General features: G+C 56.5%; 1 protein-coding gene and 1 long non-coding RNA gene across 3 annotated transcripts in view; one reads left to right on the top strand and one right to left on the bottom strand.

Moving 5' to 3' along the window:
• Positions 1-1474: 1474 nt before the first annotated feature.
• MPV17 (mitochondrial inner membrane protein MPV17) lies at positions 1475-12202 on the bottom strand. Of its 2 annotated transcripts, XM_081001221.1 has the most exons (7): positions 12081-12202; positions 6228-6343; positions 5910-6002; positions 5328-5423; positions 3174-3206; positions 2762-2814; positions 1475-2663 (listed from the first exon to the last, which is right to left on the bottom strand). In XM_081001221.1, exons 1-7 carry the CDS (start codon positions 12151-12153, stop codon positions 2594-2596), a joined length of 534 nt encoding a protein of 177 aa, XP_080857347.1. In that variant the 5' UTR covers positions 12154-12202; the 3' UTR covers positions 1475-2593. The 2 variants fall into 2 exon arrangements, with proteins under 2 accessions (XP_080857347.1, XP_080857348.1); XM_081001222.1 differs by lacking the exons at positions 5328-5423; positions 5910-6002; positions 6228-6343; positions 12081-12202 and adding exons at positions 3313-3471; positions 3760-4699.
• Positions 12203-12291: 89 nt separating this feature from the next.
• LOC308474700 overlaps positions 12292-12477 on the top strand; it is a 44904-nt gene continuing 44718 nt past the window's right edge. The window contains exon 1 of the long non-coding RNA XR_013984866.1: positions 12292-12365. This is a non-coding gene — a long non-coding RNA (uncharacterized lncRNA). The remainder of the gene's footprint in view (positions 12366-12477) is intronic.

Genomic DNA, 12477 nt, shown 5'->3' with positions numbered 1-12477 from the left:
TCCGCATGGCTCTCCGGGGAGGAAAGGCCCGAGGGGCGCTCACTTGCGCTTCAGAGAACTGGGTCTGGGGGTCTCATGGCCAAGGATAGATGGGGGAGCAGGCCAGCACAGACTTAGGCCGCAGCAGAACTTGGAGCTGGAAGTGGGGTGCTGCAGCCCTTCTTGGGGTGTCCCTCCCCAACGACGAGCTGTCTGCCTTGCTGGGCCAAAGAGAGCGCCTGGAGGCTCCGGCTGACCGACAGGTTTATTTTCGGCCATCGCGCTGCCCGCCCCCACGCCCACCTTTTGGCCCAGCCGAGTGGAGAGCCGGCCTTGCGCCTGAAGCCCCGCTGGCCGGGGAAGGGGCCCGGCCTCTGCGTCGCCTGGAGCTGAGGCTGCCTCGCTCACGAGGGAAGACGGCGCGGCGCAGCGCGGGGCTCAGCTGGCGCGCTCGGCCGCCGGGAGACAAAGCAAACACCCGCCGCCAATTGCCTGGCCTCTTGGCAAACACGCGCCGGGCACGAGGCGAGCGAAAAAGACCGGCCCGGAGGGAGGAGGCCGCGTCCCGCCATCGCAGGCAGGAGCCGAAGGAGCGGGCGGCGCAGGCTTGGCCCTCGGAGCCGTCCTGACACCTTCGCCGGGCCGGACTCCTCGCGTCCTTTCGCAGATGCCCGATTCCACCTTCCCGCAAGACAGTAGTGGTTTAGGCACTTGTAAGCACACCAGTAGTGATGTATGGAAGTGAGAGCTGGACCATCAAGAAGGCTGATCGCCGAAGAATTGATGCTCTTGAATTCTGGTGCTGGAGGAGACTCTTGAGAGTCCCATGGACTGCAAGAAGACCAAACCTCTCCATTCTGAAGGAAATCAGCCCTGAGTGCTCACGGGAAGGACAGATCCTGAAGCTGAGGCTTCAAGACTTTGGCCACCTCAGGAGAAGAGAAGACTTCCTGGAAAAAACCCTGATGTTGGGAAAGATGGAGGGCGCAAGAAGGGGAGACAGAGGACGAGATGGTGGGACAGTGTTCTCGAAGCTAGCAGCATGAGTTTGGCCAAACTGCGGGAGGCAGTGGAAGACAGGAGTGCCTGGCGTGCTCTGGTCCAGGGGGTCACGAAGAGGCAGACACAACTAAGCGATTAAAGAAAAACAAAGCGCACCAGCTCAGGTGCACCCAGCATGTCCACCACCCGCCGCTCGAGTGACCTCCCCCCCACCTGAAGGTAGACGCCTCCTGCCCACGGAGGCTCCATTTAGCCACGGATAGACATTTCCGCCCCTTTGCCTATTCCCCATTCAAAGCCACCTTTGCAGCTTTCACCTTTGCCTGTTCCTCTCTTCCTCTGGGGGCCACACAAACACCCTCCCAGTAGATCCTGCCCCACACGTTGTCCACCTTTTCATCCAGAGGCTGAGCGGCACCTCCTGGGCCTGAGAGACCGTCATCCGGAGACTCACGTTGAGTCTGTGTGCCGGCATCAAAGACAGAAGACACTGTTTTTCACAATGGATTTATTCGGCTCAATCGCCTCCTTCACAGGAAGGTCAGAGAAAGCCACAAAGGAGGCCCTTGCAGTCTGTCACCGTGGTCAGCCAGATGCCCTCCTTTGCTTCCCTTCCCTAGCAATTAGGATTGAGGTAGACTGTCCCTGTGCATGGAAGCTCCATACAGCCACCCCAAAATGGCCCCCAATAGAACTTTCTCCTTCATACAGTTGCTGAATACTTTTTGGAAAGTAAAGTGATGAGTGCATTGAGCGTTGTGCCCAGTTGATAAAAGCCTGGTCTCTCACGGGCTGCCGCCTCACTGCCATGCATTCTGCCAGGGGAAAGAGCCAAGAGGTGGGCTAGGCCATGGGTAGGCAAACTAAGGCCCGGGGGCCGGATCCAGCCCAATCACCTTCTCAATCTGGCCCACGGACGGTCCGGGAATCAGTGTGTTTTTACATGAGTAGAATGTGTCCTTTTATTTAAAATGCATCTCTGGGTTATTTGTGGGACATAGGAATTCTTTTTCTTTTCTTTTCAAAATACAGTCCAGCCCCCCACAAGGTCTGAGGGACAGTGGACTGGCCCCCTGCTGAAAAAGTTTGCTGACCCCTGGGCTAGAGTCTGCCGGTTTCTCCCCACTGTGCTCTAACAAAGGAGGCAAGTGAGGAGCTTCCAGTGGGGCGCAGGGGTCACAGCACCCCTGGGGCCTCCCAATGACACAGAATGACGCCCTCGACACTCATGTGGGGCTGGCAAGCCAGGTGTCGAGGCAGAGGGGGCTTCCCTTGCCAGAGGCCATCCAAAACAGACACAGCAAGGAGCTCCAGGCGATACGGCCCATCGGGGGCGAACCTGTGGCTGGACTCCAGCTCCCACCATCCCTGACAACTGGGCCAGGCAGCTGCTGGGAGCAACTGGGGCCTGGAGCCCAACCATATCTCAGGGCTTCCGGGCTTCTCTCTGCCACTGGGGGGGGGCAGTATTGGGGAGGAGGTGCATGGAGCAGCCTGGCCCCTTGGTTGTGGGGCTGGTGGGTGCACAGGGCCCAGATTGCCAGACAGGCCACAGTGGATGACAAGAGTCGGGTGCAGAGGGGCTGGAGTCAGGATGAGTCTCCTCCACCGGTCACAGCTGGTTGGCCTTCCAGGAGAGATAGGCGTTCCAGACAATGGCAACACACTGGACCACGGCCAGCCTGGGGGGGGGGGGCAGAGAAAGAGCTGAGGGGCAGCGACTCTGCCAAGGGGGGCCGGGGGGGGGGCGGATCCTGCAGACAGGAAAGGCAGGTCTTACCTGTAGTTCAGGGGGACGAAGTAGAAGTTGGCCACTTGCACAGCCGGCCAGATCTGAAAGGGAGAGGGGGCGAAAGATGCACCACTGGGGAAGCAGCGTGGCCGCCAAGCGCAGGGCCCCAGGAAGACCCCTCCCCAAACCCCCAGGCCCAAACCTCTCATTGCCACCAGGGGAAGGGGAGCTGTGATTCCTGTGTGACAATTGGGGGCCCCATCCAACTCCACAATTCTGTGATGCGCTGAGCTTGAAGGCTGCCAGGGAGATGCTGCCGACCGACTGACCAGGCGATCCTGTAGGGCCTCTGGAAGGGCAGCCAAGGAGCCCCCTTTGCCAGGCAGGGCTGGGGGGGGGCAGGCGGATGGCAGGCGGCAGAGGCAGGCAGGTCCTGCCAGGGGGCAGCCGGAGGACTCACGTAATAGTTGGTGATCAGGGCATCCGTGTAGTCCTGCAAGAGAGCAACACAGAGGGGGGGGTGAGGGCTGGCTGGCAGGCCCCCCCCATGGCTCAGTCAGCCCCACCCCTGCTGAGAGGGACTTCTCCATGCCAGGCACCTCCGGGAGACTTCTGGGGAGGCCCAGAGCCAGGGAGCGTCTCCAGAAGTTTATCCCAGACTCCTCTCTCTCAGACAGAAACAGGCTGCAGTCCTTGTGCCTTGGAGTTTGATCATGTGAACTGCCCTGAGGTCTTGTGATCAAGGGCGGCATATAAATCTAACAAAGAAGAACAATAACAATGTTGTTGGTCTTCCTTTCATAGACTTCGCCTCACCCCCTCCTCTTAGAAAACCCCCATTCCTTCCAAGACTTCCCCCTCCCAGGTCACCTTCACAGCACTCCTTGGAGGGGTTATTTATTATTAATTTATTATTATTATTATTATTATTATTATTATTATTATTATTAAACCACCCTATACTCGGAGGTCCCACCTCCCTGAGGGACACGGTTGGGGGGTCCCCCTTCGCAAAGGCTCAGCCACTCCCACCCCACTGTACAGACCTGCCCTTGGGGCACCTGAAGCCAGCTGGGGCTCGGTCCTGGAAGAGTCCTGGTGGGGTTGGGGGAGCAGAAACCCTTCTGGCCCAGTGACCCCCCTCTATACTTCTGGCCCATGGGACCCCCAATTCTCTACTCCTACGTGGGGGTCAGGCAAAGGCAGAGGGGTGCTGGTGTGTTAACCCCCCTCCCCCAAGGATCCTGCTTGGCTCTCTCCACCCCCCTCCCTCTCCCTCTTGGTGGCACATCCAGCTCCTCAGGAGGGGGGGGGGGTCACTGTGACATTTATCCTCCTGTGACTCATCTCTGGTGAGTAAAGCAGCCGAGTCTTTCAGTCCACACCGAGATGAGATGGGAAGAAAAGGCTCTTGAAAGAGATGGGGAGGGGGCTGTGCGTGTGTCAGGCGGGCTGGCTCCCTGCAACAGGCTGTCCAGGTGACGCGAGAGACATTGGCAGGGGTCACGCAGGTCCCTCGCAGGACGGGAGGCGGCAGAACGGCAGCTGGGGGGGGCAGATGCTGCAGCTCAAAGGGCAGAGGGACTGGAGGGATGGGCAGGGGGCCTCTGTGGCAGGCCAGGACATCGGAGGGGGAGCAGGGCCAGAGCAAAGGGGACGGCCACCTCGTCCAGTGGCCCCTCTCCCCCCCACCATGAGACGGCTCTCACGCTCAGATCCTGCTTGGCGGCTTCCCTTGGGGGCACCTGGCCAGCCACTGTGAGAAAAGGAGGCTGCCCCAGAAGGATCACTGGCCTCATCCAGCAGGCGAAGGGCACAGCAGGGCGTCAGCTCCCCTCTCCTTTGGCCAGGAGGACTAGCAACTATATCCTGGAGGAATTTCCCTTATCTAAAAGGGTAAAAGGGGTAAAGACACCCCTGACCATTAGGTCCAGTTGTGACTGACTCTGGGGTTGCGGCGCTCATCTCGCTTTACTGGCTGAGGGAGCCGGCGTACAGCTTCCGGGTCATGTGACCAGCACGACTAAGCCGCTTCTGGCAAACCAGAGCAGCGCACGGAAACGCCGTTTACCTTCCCGCTGGATCAGTACCTATTTATCTACTTGCACTTTAACGTGCTTTCGAACTGCTAGGTGGGCAGGAGCAGGGACCGAGCAACGGGAGCTCACCCCGTCGCAGGGATTCGAACCACCGACCTTCTGATCAGCAAGCCCTAGCCTCTGTGGTTTAACCCACAGCGCCACCCGTGTCCCTTCCCTTATCTAAGAGCCATCCAAATGGGTGGCCATCGCTGCTCCTTGTGGAAGGGAGTTCCGCTGCTTAGCTAAGTGTTCTTGGGCCAAGAAGTCCTTCCTTTTGTCAGACCTGGATCCGGCCATGGAAGACGTCCCCAAACGCCTCTCTGAAGGCGGAATGGAAACCTCCGAGGAATAACTCTCTGGCAGAGCAATCGCCTACAAGCACAGAGGCAGAGGGACCCTCCAATCCTGCCAGCATCAAGGGAGGAAATCAGGGATTCTTCCTTGCGGGGGGAGGAGGGTGGGGTCCCTTGCAACTCTGCCGCTCCAGAGATGGCTACACCCCTTCCCTGCCAGCTGCCCTGCGGCCAACTCACCCGCTTGATCTTGTCCCAGTTCTTCTCCAGGGACAGGCCGTTGAGCGCTCCTGCCACAGCCAGGAAAGAGCCCAGGAAGCAGGGGGCAAACCCGGCCTGTGGGAGGAAGGAGAGGGGATCCATGGGGAGAAGGGGGAGACTCATGCAAGGAGCTGGGAAGGAAGAAGAGCTCCCTGGCCCCCCAGGAAGCCCCCTCCCCACCCGCCCCGTGCAGCTGACAAAGAGAGGGGCCAAACCAAGCATCAGAGCAAGTCATCCTGGGGGCTGGAGCAGGGACAGGTGATATGGAAGCCATCTTCAAATGCCCAAAGGAAGAGCCAGCTTGTTTTCTGCTGCTCCTCCAGAGGGGAGGACCCAAACCAAGGGATTTAGAAGCAAGAAAGGAGATTAACCACTAGGAAAAGCTTTGCTGTTTGATGGCAGAACAGAGACCCCTGTGAGGCGGTAGACTCTCCTTCCTGGGAGGTTTTCGAGTCCAGGTTGGATGCCCGCCTGCCAGGGATTCCTTAGCTGTGGAAGAGGAGCCCGCAAAGCCCTGGCAGGCCGGTTGGCTTGGGGATCCCACGGAGAGAGGCCCCTGACCTGATCCAACAGCATCTTCTGGAACGCAGCCACCCTGGTGGTGCCGGGCACCAGACGGTCAAGGACGTGGTACCAGCCTCCAATGACCGGGCCCTGCAGGGGAGAGGGGCAGTCCAGGGTCACAGCACAGCAACAGAGGCAGAGCCTTCCCCTACAGCCACAGAGGACCGGGGAGACCCAGGCCTGCCAGGTCAAGGCACTCCCCCTGGCCCAGCCCCCTGGGTGAAGCAGTCTCCCCAGGAGCCAAGAGGAACGTCTCCCAGCCCAGAGGCCCTTCTGGCTTGGTGCTCCTGTGCCACCCAATTTGCCCTGGCTCACCACAAAGCAGAAACCGATGGCCATCATCTTCAGGGTCCGCCGGCTGCTGTGCCCAGCCAGCCCCCTCCTCTCCACCGCCTGCTGGGAAATCACATCTCCCACGCCCACCAGGGTCCCTGTGCAAAAGCAACATCATCTCATGGGTGGGATGCACTGTCTGCCCAGACCCAGAGGACAAGTCAAATGACTCACCTCCTGGCTTGAGCCAAAGCACAGTTGGCTCCTTGTTGCCTTGAAGATCCAGACTGAAAACTAGAATTAAACCTGAGTGTTTTGATCCTGGTTGGCAAGGCCAGCTCAACCCCCAGTTTGCCAGCCTGAAGGCGGCTGTGAGCTCATTTGCTCCAGGCAGAAAAGGAGGGGGGGCCGTGCACGACCCCCCAGAGCCAAACCATGTTTGGTGTTACGGCTGAGCCAGCAGCACGGGATCTTGAGGCTCAGGGGCTGCAGTTCTTGCCAGACAGAAACTCTTCAGGCTTAGCTGTGCAGACGGTCCTCAGGTGGAAAACCTCATGTACACACAAAACAATGTATTTCTTTCCTAAAATTCATACACCGCTTGATTGGGCGGAGGGGTGAATCCCTCAAAGTGGTTTACAAAAAGATAAAAGTTTGAGTGGCCATCAGTCAGGGATGTTTTAGTTGTGATTCCTGTGTTGCAGAGGGTTGGACTAGATAACTCTCAGGGTCCCTTCCAACTCCACAATTTATGATGCTCCCTATAGAAGCAACCAGTAGTGATGTATGGAAGTGAGAGCTGGACCATCAAGAAGGCTGATCGCCGAAGAATTGATGCTTTTGAATTCTGGTGCTGGAGGAGACTCTTGAGAGTCCCATGGACTGCAAGAAGATCAAACCTATCCATTCTGAAGGAAATCAGCCCTGAGTGCTCACTGGAAGGACAGATCCTGAAGCTGAGGCTCCAAGACTTTGGCCACCTCATGAGAAGAGAAGACTCTCTGGAAAAGACCCTGATGTTGGGAAAGATGGAGGGCACAAGGAGAAGGGGGCGACAGAGGACGAGATGGTGGGAAAGTGTTCTCGAAGGTACCAGCATGAGGGAGGCAGTGGAAGACAGAGGGCCTGGCGTGCTCTGGTCCAGGGGGTCACGAAGAGGCGGACACCACTAAATGACTAAACAAAAATAGAAGCAAACTATAGACTGCTGGGTTGGAAGGAGGAGGAAAGGGGGCAGGGCTGCCTCCATTTCTGCCAAGCCACATCTTCCCCAGCCCAGGCCTGGCTTTTTCTGGTCTCTGGCCAAGGGGGCAGAGCCTCTGAGCCACTGCCTCCCCAAAAGTCCCTGCCAGCTATCTGTTGACGTCAAGCCTCCCTCCTTGGAGCAGATCTAGGGAGCTGGCAAAGGGAGAAGACACAGCCCTGTGCCCAGAAGAAGAGAAGCCGCCTCTCTTCCCCCAGAGAGGGGAGATGGAAGGGGGCCATGGCTGAGTGAGGAGGGGGATCAGCCGCAGCCTGCAAGCCAGGGTCTCCAGAGCGGCACAGCTGCCTCCGTTTCCTCTGCATGCGCTGACCTCCAGGTCCCAAGGAGGGTGGGCTCCCCTTCCTGGGAGGTTTTTACGCAGACTCTGTGATTCCTGCACTGAAGAGGGTTAGACTGGATGGGCTTTGGAGGTCCCTTCCAATTCTACTATTCTAAGAATCTGCCAGAAATGCCAAATGTGCCCCCCCGTCTCAGTGACTGCTCTGCCCACCAGCTATTTAACAGCCCCTGGCAGGAAGGCAAAAGAAAAGGAATTGGGAAAGGGAACTCCAACGAGATGGCAAAGCGGAATGAACCTCAAGATTTCACTCCGGCCTTGAGAATGAAATTGGGGCCCTGCAAAAGTATGCGCCAGCCCCATGACTGGAAGACGCCCCCCACAGAGGGTCACAGAACGCCCCCTTCCTGAAGAACACCAGGAAACGGGGGGAGTTCCAGATCTGCAGCAGAGGAGCAGGAGGAAGAAGAAGAAGAAGAAGAGAAGAGTCGCTGTGAATCTGGAGGTTTGAAAGGAAGCAGCACACAGAACTGAGTTGGGCTATGCTATCTAATGCCTCCCCCCTCCCAGCCCTTGCCTGTGCAGACTTTCCTTGGGTGGGATATTCAGCCTCCGAGAGACAGGGAACCCCCCCCCTTGCTTTGGATGCCGTGTCAGAAGCACCGTGGTGTTGGCTCAGCTTCTCCACTTGCTCATTGACAAACTCACAGCTTCTGTCGCCAAAGGCTCCCTCCCAGCTCCATTCATTCATTCATTCATTCACTCACCCAGATTGGCGGGAAGGGGAGAGGTGGCACCTGTATGACGCAGCTGGCAGCCGGGCCAAGTGTAATGGGATGAGAGTCGCTCTGTGCCAGCCGCACCACAGAGATTGACGACTCCCTGGGCGATGACCTCACCCGCAAGGAGCCTTGGGAGGCTGCCAGCGCCACTCAATGGCCACTCCCCCCCCCAACACACAGTAGGCGGGCAGTTCCATGGGACCTGGTGGAAGGATGGATGCCCCCCCCCCAGGAGAAGTGAAGCTGGGGGAGGAGGAAGGAGCTAAGAGAAGCCCTGCTGGATCTAGGCCAAGGTCCACCCTTTAATTTTATATTTCGGACTTTCATTTTTATACATTTCAATAATTTTACAATCATTTTAACATTTCAAAACTTGACTTCCTTCCCCCTCTTTCTGTGGCTCCTTAAATTTATTTTTAACATTTTTTGCATATCCAAATTAACTTAATTTGCTCATTTATTCATCTACTTTAAATATATACTCTTATAAAACTGCAGGTTATTACAATAATCCTGTCAATGTTCTTATCTGTTTACAGCTTGTTTGTAAATATGCCCTAAACCAGTTCCATTCTTTTATAAAAAGTTTGCTATCTTGATTTCTTATTTTTCAAGTAAGTTTCGCCATTTCTGCATATTCCATAAGTTTTCGTATCCATTCTTCTTTTGCTGGGACCTTGTCCAGCATCCTGACCCCCCCCCCCAGCTGCCAGCCAGATGCCTCTCTGGGAAGCCCCCAAACAGGGCAGAAGCAAGAGAGCAGCAACTCTCCCCACTTGCAATGCCTGGCAACCCGTATCAGAAATGTTAGAACTTAAGAACCCAATAAGAAGCAACTGGATGAGGCCGATGGTCCCTCTAGCCCAGCATCCTGTTCTCACAGAGCTCAGTCAGAGGCCTGTGGGAACCCTGCAAGCAGGATCTGAGCACAAGAGCAACTCTCCCTTCTTGCGGTTCCCAGCAATAGTCAGATATTCAGAATACTGATACTCAGAAGCATTGCTGGCTCCAACTGCGGAGGCGGAGGAGAGCCATCATCCCCCCGCGGAGGACCTCAAGGTCCACAAATAACAACACTTTGAGGTCCCGAGCCTCAAGGAGGTTAGATTGGTTTCAACTATGGCAGGGCCTTTTCAGCACTGGCCCCGACGTGGTGGGACGCTCTGTCACAAGAGACCAGGGCCCTGCGGGACTTGACATCTTTCCGCAGGGCCTGCAAGACAGAGCTGTTCCGCCTGGCCTTTGGTTTGGACTCGGTCTGTCCCTTATGTTTCCCTCCCCTTACGGTTTTGATCTATGGGCTACTTTTAAAATGAGGCTACATTTTAAATTGCATTTTAACCTGTATTTTAAATGCCCCCCCTTTCCCCCCTATTATGTTTTTACTGCGTTTTTATTGGTGTTAGCCGCCCTGAGCCTGGCTCTGGCTGGAGAATAAATAAAATTTATTATTATTATTGTTGTTGTTGTCTTCCATAGACCCACTCCCCATGAATTTGTCTCATCCTCTTTTTAAGCCATCCAGGTTGGTGGCCAGGAGCTGGGGAGTCCGGGGTGGGGAGGACTGCTGCTTCAGAACTTGTTTGGGGCACAGAATCCAGAGCGGCAGTTGCTGCAGGGAGGGTCTGGCCCCAGCCCAGGCAGAGGGTGCTATCCTGGCTGCACAAGGGGACTCAGCCCTGCTAAGGTGCCAGGCGGGTCTTCCCTGGTTTGCAGGTGAGGCCTTCACCACTCACAGCTCAGGTAAAGGGCTGTGCATGGTGTCAGCTACAGCTAGACAGGCTTGTCACACTTACAGTCACATACAACATTCCACCCCCTTTGCTGTGGGGCAGGCATGAAGACCTGCAGGTTGCATTGCGGCAAGGGAGGGCTTTTGGACAACGCTTTTTTATTTTTAAGGGCACTTATAAGCCATGAACTCGTAAAATATGGCAGTCTACACTAAAATCATTTTTGAAAACTATAAAAATGCAGAACAATGACCAAGAGGGAATCAAATGAATTATCGAAAAGCACTTGGCAAAGCAAAAACATTTTCATCAGGCGGCCAAATGTCGGCACCGTTTGATTTCAAGAGAAACAGAATTCCTATTTCCTGGAGCCTGCGTGCAAAAGGGATTTGCTTGTTGATGAACTTGAAGGATACAAGATGACCGTGAGGCACCTCAGGGCAAGACCTAAGGATGCTCCCATCTGGGCTTGGTCTCTGGCTGCCCCCTGTGATGGGGGACTGAAGGAGCCCACTTCCCTAGCTCCTGACTGGGGGGGCTCCTCCCGCCTGGGAAGAGCTGGGCAGCCCAACGTCCTACAGGCAGGGGGGCGGATAGTCAGAGCCACCTGCGGCCCCCAAAAATTCAGCAGAGCTCCCTGCACCACCCACTCTGAAGGAGGCAGCCCAGCTGGGGGTCGAACAGTGGCCTTGTGACCCCCACTCAGCCACTGGGGGACTAGCCTACCTCACAGGGTTGTGGTGAAGATGGAGACTGGGCTGGATGAATCCCTGGCCGGAATTAAGATTGCCAGAAGAAATATCAACAACCTCAGATATGCAGATGACACAACCTTGATGGTAAAAAGTAAGGAAAAATTAAAGAACCTTTTAATGAGGGTGAAAGAGGAGAGCGCAAAATATGGTCTGAAGCTCAACATCAAAAAAACGAAGATCATGGCCACTGGGCCCATCACCTCCTGGCAAATAGAAGGGGAAGAAATGGAGGCAGTGAGATATTTTACTTTCTTGGGCTCCATGATCACTGCAGATGGTGACAGCAGTCACGAAATTAAAAGACGCCTGCTTTTTGGGAGAAAAGCGACGACAAACCTCGACAGCATCTTAAAAAGCAGAGACATCACCTTGCCAACAATGGACTGTATAGTCAAAGCTCTGGTTTTCCCAGTAGTGATGTATGGAAGTGAGAGCTGGACCATCAAGAAGCCTGATCGCCGAAGAATGGATGCTTTTGAATTCTGGTGCTGGAGGAGACTCTTGAGAGTCCCATGGACTGCAAGAAGATCAAGCCTCTCCATTCTGAAGGAAATCAGCCCTGAGTGCTCACTGGGAGGACAGATCCTGAAGCTGAGGCTCCAATACTTTGGCCACCGCATGAGAAGAGAAGACTCCCTGGAAAAGACCCTGATGTTGGGAAAGATGGAGGGCACAAGGAGAAGGGGACGACAGAGGATGAGATGGTGGGACAGTGTTCTCGAAGCTACCAGCATGAGTTTGACCAAACTGCGGGAGGCAGTGGAAGACAGGAGGGCCTGGCGTGCTCTGGTCCAGGGGGTCGCAAAGAGGCGGACATGATAAACAGCAACGCCCACACAGGCTTCTTTGAGGCGGGAACAAATGCAACGAGGAGCGGCCGTTCGACATCCCAAGGCACCTGCTTCCCCTTTCCTGGAAATGAGATTCCTGCCCTGGAGGAGGCCGCCCCGGAGCCATCCCTCTCCAAGCCCCAGAGCCCTCCCAGCCCCGGCGGCAACGGGAGAGCCCAGGGGCGCCGGCGCAGCCCCCCGGGATGAATCCGGAGCAGGCGAGGGGAGCAAGGCGGGCGCGGCCTCCCTCTTACCGGCGGTGCCGATCTGCACCTTCCAGGGGTGCCGGGCCATCAGTCTCTGGTAGCCTCTCCACAGGGCCGCCATGCCGCCTCCGCCACAGGGACTTCCGGCGCCCGGAGATGACGTGGCAGGCGCCTCCGAAGCCGCGCACGCCTATTGGCAGGGAGGGAGGCGCCCAAGGATTACGGGAGGGAGGCGCGCGGGCGAGAGATGACGGGCGGAGGAGAACCTGTTGCGCTTTGGAAGAAGAGAAGATGGCGGGGTCCGGAGCTCCGCCTGGAGATGGAGGGTGGGGGGTGTTTAGCCCGCCTCTTCGTGACCCCCTGGACCAGAGCACGCCAGGCCCTCCTGTCTTCCGCTGCCTCCTCATGCTGGCAGCTTCGAGAACACTGTCCCACCATCTCGTCC

Source organism: Podarcis pityusensis, assembly GCF_964106645.2.
Source record: "Podarcis pityusensis genome assembly, chromosome: 3".
Classification (NCBI taxonomy): Eukaryota; Metazoa; Chordata; class Lepidosauria; order Squamata; family Lacertidae; genus Podarcis; species Podarcis pityusensis.
The sequence above is the reverse complement of the archived record's forward strand: the minus strand, read 5'-3'. Positions and strand labels throughout refer to the sequence as shown.

Coding starts and splice junctions, on each gene's coding strand:
- MPV17 (XM_081001221.1), bottom strand. CDS start 12,153: ATGGCGGCCCTGTGGAGAGGCTACCAGAGACTGATGGCCCGGCACCCC. Junction 3,207..5,327: donor ACTGGGACAAGATCAAGCGG/GTGAGTTGGCCG, acceptor GCTCTCTTGCAG/GACTACACGGATGCCCTGAT. Junction 2,815..3,173: donor CCCTGATCACCAACTATTAC/GTGAGTCCTCCG, acceptor TCTCCCTTTCAG/ATCTGGCCGGCTGTGCAAGT.